This window comes from Fonsecaea nubica, assembly GCF_001646965.1.
Source record: "Fonsecaea nubica strain CBS 269.64 chromosome Unknown Scaff48, whole genome shotgun sequence".
Lineage (NCBI taxonomy): Eukaryota > Fungi > Ascomycota > Eurotiomycetes > Chaetothyriales > Herpotrichiellaceae > Fonsecaea > Fonsecaea nubica.
The window spans coordinates 23837-39570 of record NW_019173721.1 but is presented as its reverse complement, the minus strand read 5'-3'; the positions used below and the strand labels follow the sequence as shown (position 1 = coordinate 39570).

General features: G+C 53.2%; 6 protein-coding genes across 6 annotated transcripts; 5 read left to right on the top strand and 1 right to left on the bottom strand.

Moving 5' to 3' along the window:
• Positions 1-889: 889 nt before the first annotated feature.
• Positions 890-2181, top strand: AYO20_07088 (hypothetical protein; the record flags this gene model as incomplete). The annotated part of the gene is made up of 3 exons (XM_022645375.1): positions 890-1344; positions 1397-1582; positions 1632-2181. 3 exons carry the CDS (start codon positions 890-892, stop codon positions 2179-2181), a joined length of 1191 nt encoding a protein of 396 aa, XP_022498593.1.
• Positions 2182-3063: 882 nt separating this feature from the next.
• On the bottom strand, positions 3064-6743 carry AYO20_07087 (hypothetical protein; the record flags this gene model as incomplete). The annotated part of the gene is made up of 2 exons (XM_022645374.1): positions 3064-4119; positions 4167-6743. 2 exons carry the CDS (start codon positions 6741-6743, stop codon positions 3064-3066), a joined length of 3633 nt encoding a protein of 1210 aa, XP_022498592.1.
• A 406-nt stretch (positions 6744-7149) lies between these two features.
• AYO20_07086 (hypothetical protein) lies at positions 7150-8740 on the top strand (the record flags this gene model as incomplete). Its single annotated transcript, XM_022645373.1, has 2 exons — positions 7150-7213; positions 7302-8740. 2 exons carry the CDS (start codon positions 7150-7152, stop codon positions 8738-8740), a joined length of 1503 nt encoding a protein of 500 aa, XP_022498591.1.
• A 653-nt stretch (positions 8741-9393) lies between these two features.
• On the top strand, positions 9394-10705 carry AYO20_07085 (hypothetical protein; the record flags this gene model as incomplete). Its single annotated transcript, XM_022645372.1, has 2 exons — positions 9394-9511; positions 9564-10705. 2 exons carry the CDS (start codon positions 9394-9396, stop codon positions 10703-10705), a joined length of 1260 nt encoding a protein of 419 aa, XP_022498590.1.
• A 1175-nt stretch (positions 10706-11880) lies between these two features.
• Positions 11881-13666, top strand: AYO20_07084 (hypothetical protein; the record flags this gene model as incomplete). Its single annotated transcript, XM_022645371.1, has 7 exons — positions 11881-12152; positions 12208-12235; positions 12295-12558; positions 12610-12689; positions 12740-13297; positions 13356-13443; positions 13496-13666. The coding sequence occupies 7 exons, from the start codon at positions 11881-11883 to the stop codon at positions 13664-13666; spliced, it is 1461 nt and encodes a 486-aa protein (XP_022498589.1).
• Positions 13667-14646: 980 nt separating this feature from the next.
• On the top strand, positions 14647-15606 carry AYO20_07083 (hypothetical protein; the record flags this gene model as incomplete). The annotated part of the gene is made up of 1 exon (XM_022645370.1): positions 14647-15606. The coding sequence occupies one exon, from the start codon at positions 14647-14649 to the stop codon at positions 15604-15606; it is 960 nt and encodes a 319-aa protein (XP_022498588.1).
• Positions 15607-15734: the final 128 nt, after the last annotated feature.

Here is a 15734-nt window from a genome sequence, read left to right as displayed (position 1 = left end):
TGTTGTGTCAAAATCTATCTGTATCTCCATTCCTAGCAATCTCCAACGAAAAAAGTGTCCATTCCCTCCGCACCCACCTGAAGCAATATGTGTCGATAACTCTACGAGGCAGAAAGGACACTTCGCGAAGTGTTCTCCGGTCTGAAATGGATGCCCTGCATTGGTGCTGGTGGTGCGGCTTCGGTTCGTCCAGGGTACGTTGTATCTCAGTGGCGTGAGGGTTAGCAGTGTTGACATACCATGTGCTCCTTCCTCCAAGGTGGGGAGAAGACACCATGACTTCCGCCTCGTTTTTTCTGGGTTGCATCCTTCCTCGCCGAGGAGCCTCATTTTACAAGGCATAGGCGCATTTTGAGCAGGTTTGTCAACCCCTTCCACCCCCCCGGACCACCCTTGGCTGCACTCTCAATGAAGAGAAGCCGTCAAAGAAGCTGCCCTACCCCGCTGCACCGATCCCACTCACGAATCACACTTCGCTTGTCGCATATACGCTCATGCGCTCGCTCCCGATGGCCCCTGGTCGATGCCTCTTATCACATAAATGTGATTGCTGTAACTGCAGCTTCACTTCGCTGACTCACGACGCATGCATTTCCCCGCCCCCCCTCCCCAATGACATTTGATCTTGCTGCCCAATGGTCTCAAAATGCTGGAATATTGAGGCTCTGCGCGCGGACCCTCGGAATATGTATGTCGTCTATATTTCTTGACCCGCTGTGCTCGGCCCACCCAGTCCTTTCCCCCCCACGAAAACCCTTCGAATACACGGCTCATTTCCAAATCGACATACATTACCTCAGCGTACGTATACCCCACACGTCATCTCTCGAGCTCTTTCCTCGCTTTTTGCTTTCAAAAATACGTCGGGGAGGCTGACAAGTGCAGAAACATGAGCGATCAAAGTTCGCAAGACCCCGCTCCAGAGCGGTGTGTGGGAGGTGAGGAGGAGAGTGAGGAGGGGAAGGAGAAGAAGACGGAGAAGAAGACGGGGAAGAAGATGGAGAAGAAGGCGAAGAAACATGCCTCATATAACGACAGGATGGGAAAGAAGATTAAGAAACCTCAACGGAGCAAATATGACGGTGTCGAGGCCTTGCTGCTTACCTTCGAAAACCACGACCTGAAGGACTTGAACACTGAGACCATTCAGCTTCTAGATGCGTTCAAAAAGTTGGGCTATAAAGCCAAGACGTTTGATACCCCTATGAAGAACTCTGAGAGCGCCTTGCACAAGGAGGTGGACAACTTCTTGAGCAAGCCAAGAGAGAAGAACAAAAATATACTTCTCATCATTTACTATCACGGACATGGCGGAGTGTCATCCGATGGACTGGAATTCGTCAGGTCAGAGCCCAGAGTATGCCCTATCAATCCTTGATTCTAACTAAACTCCCAGCCATAACATTCCGGACGATACATATGAGCTGGGCCGCACGATGAGATCGATCCTGGAGCACCTTGCCAACGCCAACAACAGCAAGAGTGCTGAGGCTACCCAGTGCATCAAGTGCGCTGGATCTAACGGCTGCACCAATTGCACCATCGGCAATGATCGAACTAGGAAGAACATAACCAACGAGTGGTGGGTGAATTGGAAACAGTCTCTTCCCGTGTGACTGATAAACTTCCAGGAAAAGATATCAGCCCGTTGCCCGGGTGAAGTGGCATTATAAAGACCAGCAAAAACCAAGCCTCAGGACCAAGATTTTGGACGCACAGAACGACACGCTGGTCATTCTTGACTGCTGCAATGCGGGACTTGCTACCGTGGGTAGGGCGTGGCAAGGTGTCGAGATGGGCGACTATACAGCGAAAATCCAGGAAAGCGATGAGAAACTCAATCCTTACCGCAAGGAGCTGATTGGGGCTTGCGGCTGGGACGTCGCAACTGCAAATTGGATGACCCGGGCTCTGCTACAGTCCCTGGAATACCAGCTGCGTGATAAGCTCCACGCTGTGTCGATGCCTACGGTCGTTCGCGACATGAACACCATTCTGGGCGACAAGTTTTTGGAAGCAGGCGGGGGACATCGCGATCGCAAGGCATTCCCCCAGACTGTGCACTATCTACTCGATCGAACCAGGAGAGGAAGAATACTTTTGGAGGCGCTCAAAAAGCCGGAATGGGAGCCCGGAAAGAAGGAGAAAGCGAAACCAAAGCGGCGTAGAGCATCGTATTGACTTGGTTGTCTTGGTAGCGTCTGTATCATCCTGGTTTATCTCTAGTTAATGAAGAGAGAGGCGGGGAAAGGAGGCCGGGAAAGGGGGGGGGGGGGGGGAAGGTTTCTTTCTGCGTTCCACCCTGCAAGAAATACCGGCACACCAACACAGAGATGAGTTGTCCTCCTGACCTCGCTTTTCAACAGGTCTGAGGCATTTCATCGAAACTGTCTCTCTTAGCTACAAAGTAGGTATCTCTCCAGACTAAGAACCTCCCCCGTCCCCATAGTGGAGTCTGTGGTCTGCGTAAACCCAATGCCAATGCTCCCACACAACCTTTTGTATCTTGGTAGAACCGCTGACGTCCACGTTCCCCATACTCCTACTCCTGGCTCATCACACAGGATCCGACAGGTGAGAGGGTCTCCCCCTCCCTCGTACCTCTACCGACTCGACAACAAGCCTATGCCGGGCCTGGCCAATCTCGGCTGCTACATACAGACTCGATGGTCGCGACGTGGAAAGCGTGGCTTGGTGTCGACAGGTCTATCGACTTTGGGATCAGATACAACAAGAACGAGGTACGTACGACGTGCTTGTAGTTGAGCCCAGCCATAACGTTCCCGGTACTGATTTCCTTCTCGCTCATCCAGGACCTCCCAAGTCCCCACGAGACCCATTCCACGTATCCTCAATCCATCCCTGATATCAACCCGCCCAAAAACAGCGACAAAACAACGGCCAACTGACGGGGGTATCTCTAACAAAACGCAATGTGATTCGATTCATCAGGATCCGCCAACATGTCTCCAAAACTCCCCAAGTGACCACCGCCGCAGTGCAAAAAACTTCCATCCGTCGTATTAACCAAAAGACAACACCCTCTGCCACAGCCATGGGTGTCTAGCTGGAGGGACTGCTTCTCAGCCTCCTGCCTCCGCCCATCGGCCCGATGCTCTGACTTAAATTCTCCACGCCACCCATCCCTATCCCTGTTAACCCAGCCATTGTACTCCTCGTCACTCTGCCCGGCTTCACAGTAGGCAATCTGCTCTCGACAACGGCATTCGTCGTCGCATGCCTTTTGAGTGGTGGCTGTTGACTTCCGCTACCAACGCTCTTGCTAAAGTCAAGCAGCACTGGCTTTTCGTCAATGTTGGACAATGTCATAGATGTCGACGACGACACTGTCGCTCGATTACTGTTAATCACGTTGATGTCGACTTCCTTCAGCCCACATTTCGGCTCAGTGGGGGGAACCCCACTGGCGGCGCCTTGTGTTTGAGGTAGCGATGTAATAGAAGATGCCTGGATTGTGGGATTCTGAACATCCGTAAAGACCTTGGTTTTGCTCGGACTCGGCAGCTTCGAAGGCGATGCTGGCCCCTTGCGCGGGGATGCTTGCTTCCTCGGCGAAGGGCCAGGCGTCTTTGTTGATGTAGGCGTCTTGACAATCAGAGGAGGGTCAGGCAAGCCCCTCAGCCTAGCAATGATAGCTTCGTGATTTTCGGTTCGTGGCAGGGATGTCGGGTAATTCCACTCCCTCTTTTGTGGCGTCTCTCCAGTTGGAATGTACTCGATCAAAGTTGCTTCTGAGAGTTCTGCCTTTATGTTCTGGAGAGGACGCCTGGTCTCTGCCTCCAATGATCCCACGAGTTTTTCGAGCTCTCCTCGATGTGTCTCCTGTTCCTGTGCAAAGTGATTAAATATCTCACGGCGCTGCTCCGACTCCTTCTCAAGACTGCTGAGACCATCCTGAGCACGCGATACAGCCTTGTTCAAGCATTGTAAGCGTTCAGTATGATGACTGTCGTTCTGCAGTCGAGCCCGCGTCACAAATTCGTCCAGAGCCCCCATTTGGGTCGACATTTGCGTAAGTTGAGCGTCGACGATCTTGACCGTTTCTTCGTGGACGGCCTTGGTGGATTTCTGGATGGCCAAGTTGCGCGTACTAACTGCCTGCGAGATGTTAGTCTGTACCCATGACCAAGTCGTGTTGTACATACCGTCCAATCGCCCTTAATCTTAGTCTTCAGTTCGTCCTTTGACGTGACGACCTGCGCCATGAGTTCGTCGCCTTGAGCGGTCCACTTGTCTATTCCCTCACGATACGACTTGTCAGCACTTTCGAACTGTTCTGTCGCCTCAACGAGGTGTGACTGAACATTATTCAGTCTGCTAGACAGTCTCTGTTCTTGCTGTTGATGTGACGAGTCAACCAGCTTCATGATCTGCTCCTTGAGCTTTTCTTTCTCCTCCGCAGCAGCCCTTCTCTCTTCGTCCCTGATGGCTTCGAGCTGGGTCGAGGCCGACAGCGATGCCTCGATGCTTGTGCGACTGGCCGCTTGGAGCGCCGATGACAAGGTTTCGATTTCCTCTCGCTGGCCCGCCAGTTGTCTGGTAAGGTCATCGAACATCGCTTTAAAGTCTTTCCCCAGCCCGCTGTAAGACGAATGCAACTGAGTATGGAATTGCTCAAGCTCCGAAATCACTTCCGCGGATATCTTCGCAGCTGCTTGGGAAAGACCTTGGAGACCCTCGCTTAGGTTGTCCCTGACATTCTCACGTAGATCTTTGATCTCCTCGAGAACGTTATTCATCGAATCTCTGGCCTGCGATGACTGGTTTTCGACACCAGCGCAGTCTTCGGCCAGCTGGGACGACTTCTCCCTAGATAGTTGTGCAGAAGTCTCCATGTGCGCCATCTCGGCTGCTATAAAGGACTTGATGCGACGAGAGCTTACGGCGGCGGCTTCTGCATGTGCTGCTTGAAAGCTTCCGATGCGTTCGTCAACCAGGCCACAGACGTCAATGACCCGAGTTAGAGAAGAGTCCCACGCCTCGCGGTTCTGGTTGTGAAGGAGAGAGCGCCGTCTGAGTTTAGCTTGTAGACCATCGATATCCTTCAGAGAGTTACCCACAGTCGAGACCAGCTCTGTCCCAATTCCGAGCAGTTTCTCCTCCGTCAGTTCATGTGCTTCGCGAAGAGCAGTTTCATCCTCGAGCAGCCTTGCTGTGTCTGTAAGAACAGCTTCGGTCTTTTCAAGCACGTCTTTTGTGCTCTCCAGGGTCGCCCGAGTCCCTTCGTTGTCTCGTTTCAGCATTGTGAAGTTGTTGGTCAGGCTGAAGAGCTCTTGGACTTTGTTGCGCAAACTGACTTCCATCGTTTCGATCCGAGCCTTTTGTTCCTCGCTCAGTATCCTCCTGGATTCACTCTCGACCGTGATCTCCTCATACTGCTCATTGGTGAGATAGACGCCGTTACGCTGTCTTGTGGCAATCAATTCGCTCTTGAGCTTTTCAATCTCGGTGGTGAACTCTTTCAGCAAAGTTTTCTTGGATATCATCGAATTGACCTGCGGTTTGTTGCGAATATTCTTCGCACGGAACGCATAATCCAGGGTCGAAATCGTCTCCTCGAGATTGCTCTTTGCTGGCGAAACTGTGGCTATGATACATGTCTTTGTTCTTCCACCTAGCGAGTCTTGCAGCAGTCTTGTCAACTTCGATTCTCGGTAAGGGATATGCGAGCTTTTGTCCACTAGGGCATTGATCACTCTTCCAAGTGTCAATAAGCTCTTGTTGATGAGTCCGGCTTCGGCGGCTCTTTTGTTCTCCGCGCCACTTCTTTGGATGTTTTCACTCCCAGCCAAATCAACAAGGTTAAGTTTCCCGGAGCAGATATAGTCTTCGCCTGTGTTGTTGGGTTTCTTCACATAGGTGGTAATGGTGAAGACTGTGTGGCTACGAGAGCTGAGGTCGTTGCATTTGGTGGCTGCCACTTGACGCCTGTGGCTGCCCTCCCGCAGTAGCTTGATGCCAGCTGCGGCATTTTGGATATGCGATTCTTCCATGCCTTGGACCACTGTGGCGGAGTGGCTCTTCCTGCTTGCGTCGTCGAAGATTTTTAGCTTGGCAGAATCGTCCGGCGATAGCAAATCTCTCAATTCCTCGTTGTAGAGCTCGATGAATGAGCATTTCACTGAACATTCGACCTCATCTGCTTCCAGTTTCTGAAACAATGAGTACAGTACTCGAGGAATGATGCCGGCCGCATCAGACAACAGTCCAAGCGTATCTGTCATGTCACCTGACATGGTGTATGTCTTGCCCGTTCCCGTTTGGCCATAGGCAAATATTGTGCAGTTGAATCCCGTCAGCATTTCGTTCAATATGGGCGCTACGACGTCGTCGAAAATGATCGTCTGGTCTGCCGCAGGAGAGAACACCTTGTCGAAGTAGAAGGTCTTGTTGCTGATTGCATTGGGTCCCATTGACAATTCAACAGTCTTTCCTCTTACTCCGCTTGTTGATACCACCACCCCGCTGTTTTCTCGAACTTCTCTCGCGCTTCGACCCCGACATCGCACCACGACGTGGATGTTTGTCTCCTCGCCATGGTCCTGATCAAAATCCCTCTCTTTTCTTTTAGTGCCTGCGTTAGAAGCACCGCTTGAGGACAGTGACTCTGCTGGGGATGGCGCTCGGCCAGTTATCGAGGGATAGTGGGCGCCATGCGGTCTCGGTGGAGGGCGCATTGAGGTTCTGCTGGAAGAATATCCAGGACGGTGTGATCCTGACATGTTGGCGCAGTAGTGGCGGGTGATAGTAGATGGAGTGTTATTGAGGGTGCGGGAACTGCATCTGGGTCTACTTCGCCATATAACAAGGTACCGGGGTTAGGGAACAAGGATACGAGTTTGGCGGAGCGATGCTTCCCTCAGCCAGCAAAACGAAACAGGACGGAATGTAAACAATGCCAAGGCGCTAAAGCGGCAAGGCTAGCACGTGATAAGGCCCTCGTGGTACTAGCTCCTGATTGGTCCATGCGCTGGCCCGACCTAACCTCGTGTGGCACTTGTTCTGACTCCCTTGTGACTTGTCTTCTATTCTTGTTTGATGTGGTCATCAGGTTAAATATCACAAAGACCTTCCCTCGGCGGGCAACTTACCGTCGTTCCTCTTCTGTCCCGGCATGCTACCTTCGTCATGACGGAAACCGCCTCCAAGGCTGCTTTTCAGATCCAGCCAGAAAGGGGCATCAGTTGGATAAGTACGTGTATATCCTTCCTTGGAGTTATTGATGCTAATCGTATCAGCTCTTGGATCTTCTATCTACAGTATAATTACAAGGCTGAAAGCGTCACCGCAACTCTATCCAAAGCTCGATTTGTCCTATTCCGCTACAGAGCCAATCACGCAACCAGTCGTTCTTAGCCTTCCTTATAACGGGCTGAGGCTTCGGTTCGATGGCCCAGACCAGCGTCTGCGGCTAATCGAAGTTTTGGACTTCTCGCTGAGCTCCTTTGTTTATAAGAATACAGATCTGGTCCGCCGAATTAAGGGTTCGGACGAGATCGGCCAAGACGAAGGCTCTTCCACTGGGCCAACGTTTCGACATGTCTACAATCGTCTCTTTGGACCAACATACGCCGGCGAATATATTGCTCCGGCTCCCGGCGTTTCAGATGGTACTTATGTACTCTCGTATCCAGGACTGGCATTCACATTTCCCGTGAAACACAAATCCTGGTCTGAGAAGGTTGATTTTGTGTCGATTTTGTCGTCCAATGCAACTGGACCGGCAAAGTCTATGGCCGTCTTCTCAGGATCCTCGTGGACAGAGGCAAGATCAAACCTGTACACGAGGCCTCCAACATATCCTCGTTCGCCAACGCTGGTTGGCAAGTCCGTTGAGACGGTCCCAGACGAGATTGAAGAGGTCAGAGTGTTCGGGGGTGGCAGGCTGGAATTACTCCGGAGGGGCTCTCCCCCTATGGTGATCGCATTGAGTGAAACAACGCCACAAGATCTCGTGGCAGAGCTGGGGCCGCCTGAAGCCATATATCGTAAAAATGACAGGCGAATCTCCATCCATGCCGCCGGCAACCCTGCGAACCGGCGGCGGCCTAGCATGTCCCCGGGACTCGACCCTCAGGCATTGGACACAGACCAGTCTTCAGTCCAAAGCTATACCGAAGAGTCAGATTTCGAACCCGACGTGGAGGAAGATAGGGTGGGTTCGTCGGGTGATGAGTGTTTCTACAACTACTTTAAGCATGGATTTGACATCCTGATATCATCCCCAGCCACAAGATCAATACCTTTTCCCGATTCAGCACCCAGTGAGAGTCCTGCCTCTTCCAGCGCGCAACTGGTCGCCACCAAGATCTTCTTACACGGCAATATACCGGGTTCGTTCGCCTTCAATCGTCATCGAAGAAGTCGGTGGGTAATACGGACTCGTGGAGAAGGCCGAGAGTCCGTCCTAACGTCAGAAATGACATTCTCCGAGATATCTCAAGCATTGAAGGAGGTGTGGCATGACACTTACAAGGACGAGGACGAGGAGAAGCAAATGCAGCGAGGCATGGTTCTCAACCGGGGGTGGGGAGAGAGTCCAGAGAGCTCAATAGAGCTGCTGGGTGACCTCGAGGAAAGCCCAACTCGAGAGAAGGCCGACAGCCATAGTACAGCAGACGTTGGAGGGGTGATGAGCAACACGGAGTTGTTTGGATTTCCGGGGATGCTGTTTGAGGTCCTCAAGAATGACACCGTGAGCTGTCTGACGGTATTTTAGAGGCGTTTCCATAGAGCGAGGACCTAGTAGACTCTTTTCAGAGACTGAGAATCTGAGGACCCTGTGGTGTGCTCGGGGCTAAATTCAAGTTCAAGCTGCGCCGTTGGGCGACACGAGGGCGGAGATGGTCAGAATCCAGGGCTGATTCGCTCACCCGCAGTTTTGATCGGGTGCTTGTTGCTTGACTGCGTCCCGCTTCCCGCGCAAGTCCAACCTCCGATCCTCTTGATTCCCACTCCACTACCACCCACCGCACAACAACAACTACTTCATCTTCTTACTCTTCACGCGAAGTTGGACTCTTCTTCACTTCGCGAGCCTGTCCTGTCGATGCATCCTCACATGAAACCAACCGGTGGCCGCATCACGGCGTCAAACTATTCCTAGCGAAGATGCGCACCTATCCTTACTGCTTGCTCTCCACCACAAACACACCCGGTATTGCCTGCGCCTTGACTGCCATGCCCTGAACTCCCTGCCATAATCTCTTCGTGGAATTTCACCTCGCTGACCGATGACTGGAAGTATACAGTTGTAGCGCCTGGCTACCGCACCTTCCAAAGTTTGCGCCGATGAATCGTCAATTTTTCGCCCTATAACCCACACATCGTCACCCCGATCCAATACAGATTCACCAGCGGCAAACCATGAAAATGTCAAAAAACAATGTCATCCGTTGTCTTGTAGACGACACGGCCTTGACCAGAAGTCTCGAGGAGATTGAGAGCTGGGTTTCGCAGGGCCTCATCATTCTTGTTGTGCCCTTGTACAGTATGGCTGCCCGTGTGTCGCAAATTCTTCGTGTCCCGCTAATCGGCTTCAGCGCTTTCTCGCCTGAATGTTCTGAAGAAGGATTCTTCACAGATTGGCATCAGTGCGCGCAAAGCAGTCAAGTTTCTCGACCGCAGCACTTCGTCTCGCGGCGATTTACGGCACGATCCTGTCATCCTCCAAGGTCCCGACGACCAATACCCTACATGGGCTGAGGTGGAGGCACACTACACGAATGAAAGCATGAAGACTGCTGGGATGCACGAAGGAGAGGACTCGATCCCAATCATGGACAACAAACAGGAGAAGGACTCGGAAATCCCCTTCAAAGTCAGCGCGGGGGTCGCAGGCCCGTTGTCGCAGGTCCTCTTGGACAAACTCAATTTTGCCAAAGAACCTGTAAACATGTCGCCCGGCTCTACACCACCGTTGTCCCCCTCTTCTTCTGGACCGCAGAGCTCTAAGACCAGCCCTGAGGTCAAGTCTGCCACCATCATTGGCCACGATCAAACACCCGTCCCACCATCGCTCAAATCTCTTCTGAACCCTGTCGTCTGGTATGTACACGAGAAGAAGGCCCCTGCCGATGAAGGCCTTATCTTCCTGACCAACTCGGCTGATACTATGCACCTTGCCCGGGATTTTGGTATACCGACTAAGAATATCCACCAATTGAGGAGTGCGCTTGGCTTGGGAGAGAAAGAATCACCCGCGCCAGACAATTCCAAGAAGGACAAGGCGAAGCGAGTGTCCAACTCCGAGCTGAAGACCCTTTTCAGCTATGATGACGTTGAGAGTGACGAGGAAGAGGTCGTCTTTAAACCAAGAGGTCGAGGCTCGACCCGCGGAGCTCAATCGTCGCGAGGCGCTGTCGCAGGAAGCGTCCGCAGCCGAGGAGGAAATACACGGTCTCCCCGAACCTCCTTTAGCACCCCTGCGCAGGCGGTGCAGAACAAGCCACAGATTCCTGTGGAAGAGATCGACCCCGATTCCTTTGACCGCGGCAGCTTCGCGCGAGGCAGTACACCGCTCGTCAATACGAGCAACCATGTTCCACATCAGTTCAACAGTGGTCGGGGGACCCATCGAAACTACGGCCGTGGAGGGGGTCGAGGGTCGAACTTGAACCGCGGCTACAGCAATACGTTCGAACGTGGATCGACCCGCGGCAGAGGTCGACTGTTCGTCCCTTGAACCCTCCTGTCGCAGTTGTAGATTTCGGTATCTGCAACAGCACGAGCAACCCCCAAAACACCTATTGGCAGGAGCCGACCCCAAAAACCAACCAGAGCCGCATACCTCGGTGCTTGAACCAGATATCAGCGGACCGCCGAAGAGCTGTGCGGTTCGTTAGATGGCGTTCCGACATGGTCATGCAAAGAGACGAGATCTCCACGCTGGGTCTAGCGTTTGCAGGCGTCAGTACTTTTCCGTTTGGGCTTGGATCATTTTTCAGCGCTTTTCGGTCAAGACATCTTGGTGGGCGGAAGAGGGATCAGCGGTTGAGAACACGAGGATCAACGCGGGAGAGGAATCAGAGCAGAGAAGTGCATCGAGGAGCAGCCTGATATCTATCGTCTTTACAATCCGACACAGGTTGGAGGGAAATTTGGCGGACAGAGCCGCCACTTTTGGAGGGTTTTCTTTCTCTCAATGTCAATATGGCTTCTCCTAGTTAGTCCCTTGCTACCTTGCGATTCATATTTGAGGATGAGTGTGTCAAGGATGTCGAGTGGAGTAGGGATAATGCAGAATCTGTGTCTCGTATCGATTTCGTAAGCTGCATGCGCCATGGGGACGCAGCCACACTTTCACCAACTGCGCATCAGCCTCCCGTCCACCATCCACCATTCGCCATCCAACCCTGCGTTTCTCATCTCCCGCGCTCCAGCCTCAAGCTGTATCGGGTATTCGTCTCCTTCCAGATTTCGACCAGTCAATATTAGTACACCTGAAGAACCTTGCTGGGCCTCAGCTCGCCAATCCCGCTTCGCTCCATCATGCCGCATGATCCCGCTTTGGTCCAGATTCAAAAAATAATAATAACTTCAACCTCGCTGCTGTCTTCCGTGTGGCCTTCTCTGACTCTCTCCTTCTCCATCACTTCCATCTACCCATCCGCAATCTCACTAACATTCCGTTGACGGAGCGATGTCTACAAGGCTATAGCAGTGGTACAATAAAGGATATTCGGGCGAACGAGGTGATCTGTGCCCATCTTCCAGAGGCCGTGCAGCTCTCATGTACCGCGGAGAAAGCATATCAATCTTAGCAAAAATCTCCGCCGCCCCTGTCCCTCCACGTCACACGCAGCATTCCGTGACACACATTTACTCCCAGGTCCGCTCCCTTCCTCCACAAAAAGGGCAATGCCTGAAGCTCCGTCTCGACCGACTCGCCCCAGGACGCTGACCAGACTTGTCACTAATGCTGCCGTTTCCCTACAAAAGACCCTGAGTGGAGGGACCGCCGAAGATGGCGACATCGCATGTTGGAACCCGGCTCTGGGGGACGGCCCTGAAGTTACCTCTCTTCCACCAGCTTCTCGTTTATCGACGCAGGATGGCAAACAGATGGCTCTGGAGCTTCGGAAAAAGGGTGAGCTGGGATGGAGGAAATATGTCAAGTACTTCACGCCGTCGTACGTCCAACTCTCTTCAAAGGTCGAGGGCTGCGTGTTGACGGCGCTTACGCAGCTGGTTCACGGTGACCATGGGCACTGGTGTAAGTGCCTTTCCACTCACCAAGTTGATGCGAATTCCTGGTCCTGTCCTTCTATCCAGAAGCCGGCGAGGAACTCGTCTCATCTGCTTTTGACACAACGGCTGATTCCAGGACACCACAAGGTCGTGGCGAGCCTCCTCAATCAATTCCCATACAACGCAAGATGGTTGTATTGGCTCTCGGTCATTGTACTCTGCCTGAACATTGGTCTCTTCGCCTTCTTCATCTTCGTGTCCGTTCTCCAGCTGGTTCTGTTTCCCAAGGTCTGGATCACTATAGTCGAGCGGCCCAACCAGGCATTCTTTCTGAGTAGTATACCAGTGGTGGGTGTCCCCGGCTGCCTTTCTGGAGACTGCGCTGACATGGCCATACAGAGTCTCGGGACTATCGTCAACATGATGGTGTTTGTGTGCGCTCCTTCGTGGGGCAGATGGGTCATTTACCTTTCATGGGGGTGAGTGCTGCCTCTCAATTTTGCACAGAGCCTTTCGCTGACCAGCTCAGGCTATGGATGGCCGATGCAGCCATCTCACTGCTGTGTGCCTTGTTCCTACCCTTCCTGCTTGTCATCAAACGGCAGGAAGAGACTCCCCTGTCGACATTTACCGCACTGCAGATGTTCCCCGTCATCGGAACCGTGGTCGCATCCGCCACCGCGGCATTGGTTGCAGATGTCTTACCCAACGACGAGCAGGCTTTGGCCACCGTCATCATCGGCTATGTGCTTTGGGGCGTAGGCGTTCCGTCTGCAATATTTATCCTCGTCATCTATTGGCAGCGTCTGACCATCCACAAACTCCCGCCGCGCGAGGTCATTGTTTCTTGTTTCATTCCCCTGGGTCCTTTGAACATGGGCGCATTTGCAATCATGAAGCTCGGAAGCGTCGCGATGAGAGTGTTCGCTTCGACCAAGACTATCCACCCTCTGGCCGGAGATCTGGCGTACAATTTGGGAGTGCTTCTATCATTGGTCCTGTGGGGGTTCACCTTGCTGTGGCTTTTTCTTGCCGTTGCAACAATATACCACTGCAAGCACTTTCCATTCAATATGGGCTGGTGGGGGTAGGTTTCGTCCCAAGGACACGCCCGGTCAAGCAGTTTGGCGACTCACAGTGGACAGGTTCACCTTTCCGATCGGCACCTTTGCACTCTCGAGCAATACACTCGCAAAAGAGATACCCTCCAAGTTTTTCCGCGTCATTGGATCTGTAATGCTCTCGTACCTTTTTCGTGTCACCTGGCTGATCGTTGCAACCACAGATAACCTCGGTCTGCGTATTCCTGCTTTGGATACTCGTCGTTTACGCCACCCTTAGAGATCTCATCACGGGCGGACAGCGACTGTTCAAGACACCTACAAGAGCCGCCCCGAATATCGATGATAAAGCGCCCGACCAATTCGACGATGCAGCCGAGACCAAGCTTGTGTGAAGGTCGAGAACGAGGCTCGGATGTTGAACAATACAGACAGCTCTCAATATTTCGAGACTGTTGGAGTGTTGGCTGGCTCTGGCCAAGTCACCTGCTGGACTCAACTAGAGACAGTCTCATGTTGCGGAATGCAAGAATATACAAGCAGTGCTGCGCAGAGAAATCTTCGGTAGACTCCTTGAAAGACCAGTACTCGGCCGTTCTGGAACAGCATCCGTCCTGACGAAAGGTGGACTTTCGAAAGCCGTCCGATATTCGTCAACTTAGGCTCCTGTCTGTCAGGACAATGAACTCAGAGATGACTGAGCTGAGATGAAGTGTCACCCGGCTGGGACGTCTCCAGGAGGTTACTGTTTCTGACGAAGGGAGACAGCAGAATCTCAGAGATATCTGTCGAGGAGGGAAGGATCAGCTGGTTATCTCCGTGACGCCTTCGAGTGGACGATGATGGTTCAATAAACAGGGTGACACCAGCAAGAGCAAGAGGCAGGGCCCAGAAGCATATTCACGCTTCGGCGAAGAAGTTATGAAAAAGATGGTGGAACACGGACATTTGGCGTTAATTCAGCCACAATGAAAGAGAAGCATGACAGAGGAAGCTCCTCAGTCTGTAGGATTCAGAGAGATGCCATTGCACAGCGTCAAATGAGGACATGTCAAGTATCTATTTACTCAGTATGCATATTCATGTCCGAGTGTCAAGGGGTCGAGGGTCCGGATATCCTCCTCGCCTTCTCGCCTTATCTCTTATCGGGCGATAAGATAAGGAGGGCCCCCTCTCCCCGCATTGAATCTTGGAACAAGTCGGTAAAAAGAATCAAAACTGCCACCTGCGCCCACCTGCGACTTTTTCCCGATTTCATTAACTCCAACACACACATACACACAGAGACAGGGTGCAGAGAGAGGGGGATAAAAAGGAAGAAATAAAATACACACACACACACACACACACACACACACACCAACTCCATAACACGATGACGGAAATAGACGAAGCAGCAACATCGTCAACATCAACACCGCCGCCGCCCGTGCGCATCCTGATCATCAACCCCAACACGTCGCAGCCCATGACCGACGCGCTGAAACCCGTCGTGCAGGGCCTGGGGATTTCAGGCGTGCAATACACGTTCTTCACGTCTCCCACGCCGGGCATCCCGAGCATCAACTCGCCCGCCGACGCGGCGCGGTCGGCCGACATCTGCCTCCCGCATCTGCTCCCCCTCGTCCCGCACCACGACTGCTTCCTCGTCGCGTGCTACAGCCAGCACCCGCTGGTCGCGCGCCTCAAGGCCGAGTGTGCGGCCGTCGCGGCCGCGGCGACGCAAGGGCCCGAAGGGTCCGGGGCGAGGAAATACGTCACGGGGATCTTCGAGGCGAGCGTGCTGGCGAGTCTGGCCTTGTTGCGCGACTCCGTCCCCGAATCTGTACCTGACGACGGGACTTCTGCGAGGAGCAGCGCCGCCGGCACTGCTCGTACGGCTGGAGGCGACGGTTCGAGACCGGCGTTCGGGATCGTCTCGACCGGAAAAGTCTGGGAGGAGGCCCTGCAGACCGCGGTCGAGGAGTTTCTCGGCTGTCCCACCACGACGACGAGGACGTCGCCCTTTGTCGGGTGCGAAACCACGGGTCTCAACGCGAGCGAGCTCCACGACCTCCCTGCCCAGGAAGTCCGCAGGAAGATGATGGACGCCACCAAGCGCCTTCTCCTGCGCGGAGCCAATACCGATGGCGATGGCGACGACGAGAACCGCCTCGTCTCGCGCGTCCAGGCCATCTGTCTCGGCTGCGCGGGCATGGTGGGTCTGGACTCGGCGGTGCGCACGGCCTGCGTCGAAGCCCTAGGCGACAAAAGGGGCAGGGAGGTCTATATCGTCGATGGGGTCAAAGCTGGCGTGGGCACCTTGTACGGTCTCGCGCGTGGCGGTTTCTCCTGAGACGTATACCCTATACGCTATACCCTACCTATGTATGTATGCACCCTTTATACATTACCGCTCCTATCCACCATGTCTGTGTGTGCGCGGGAGTGGGATGTACGAATACAGTCGATTACGTTACGTGG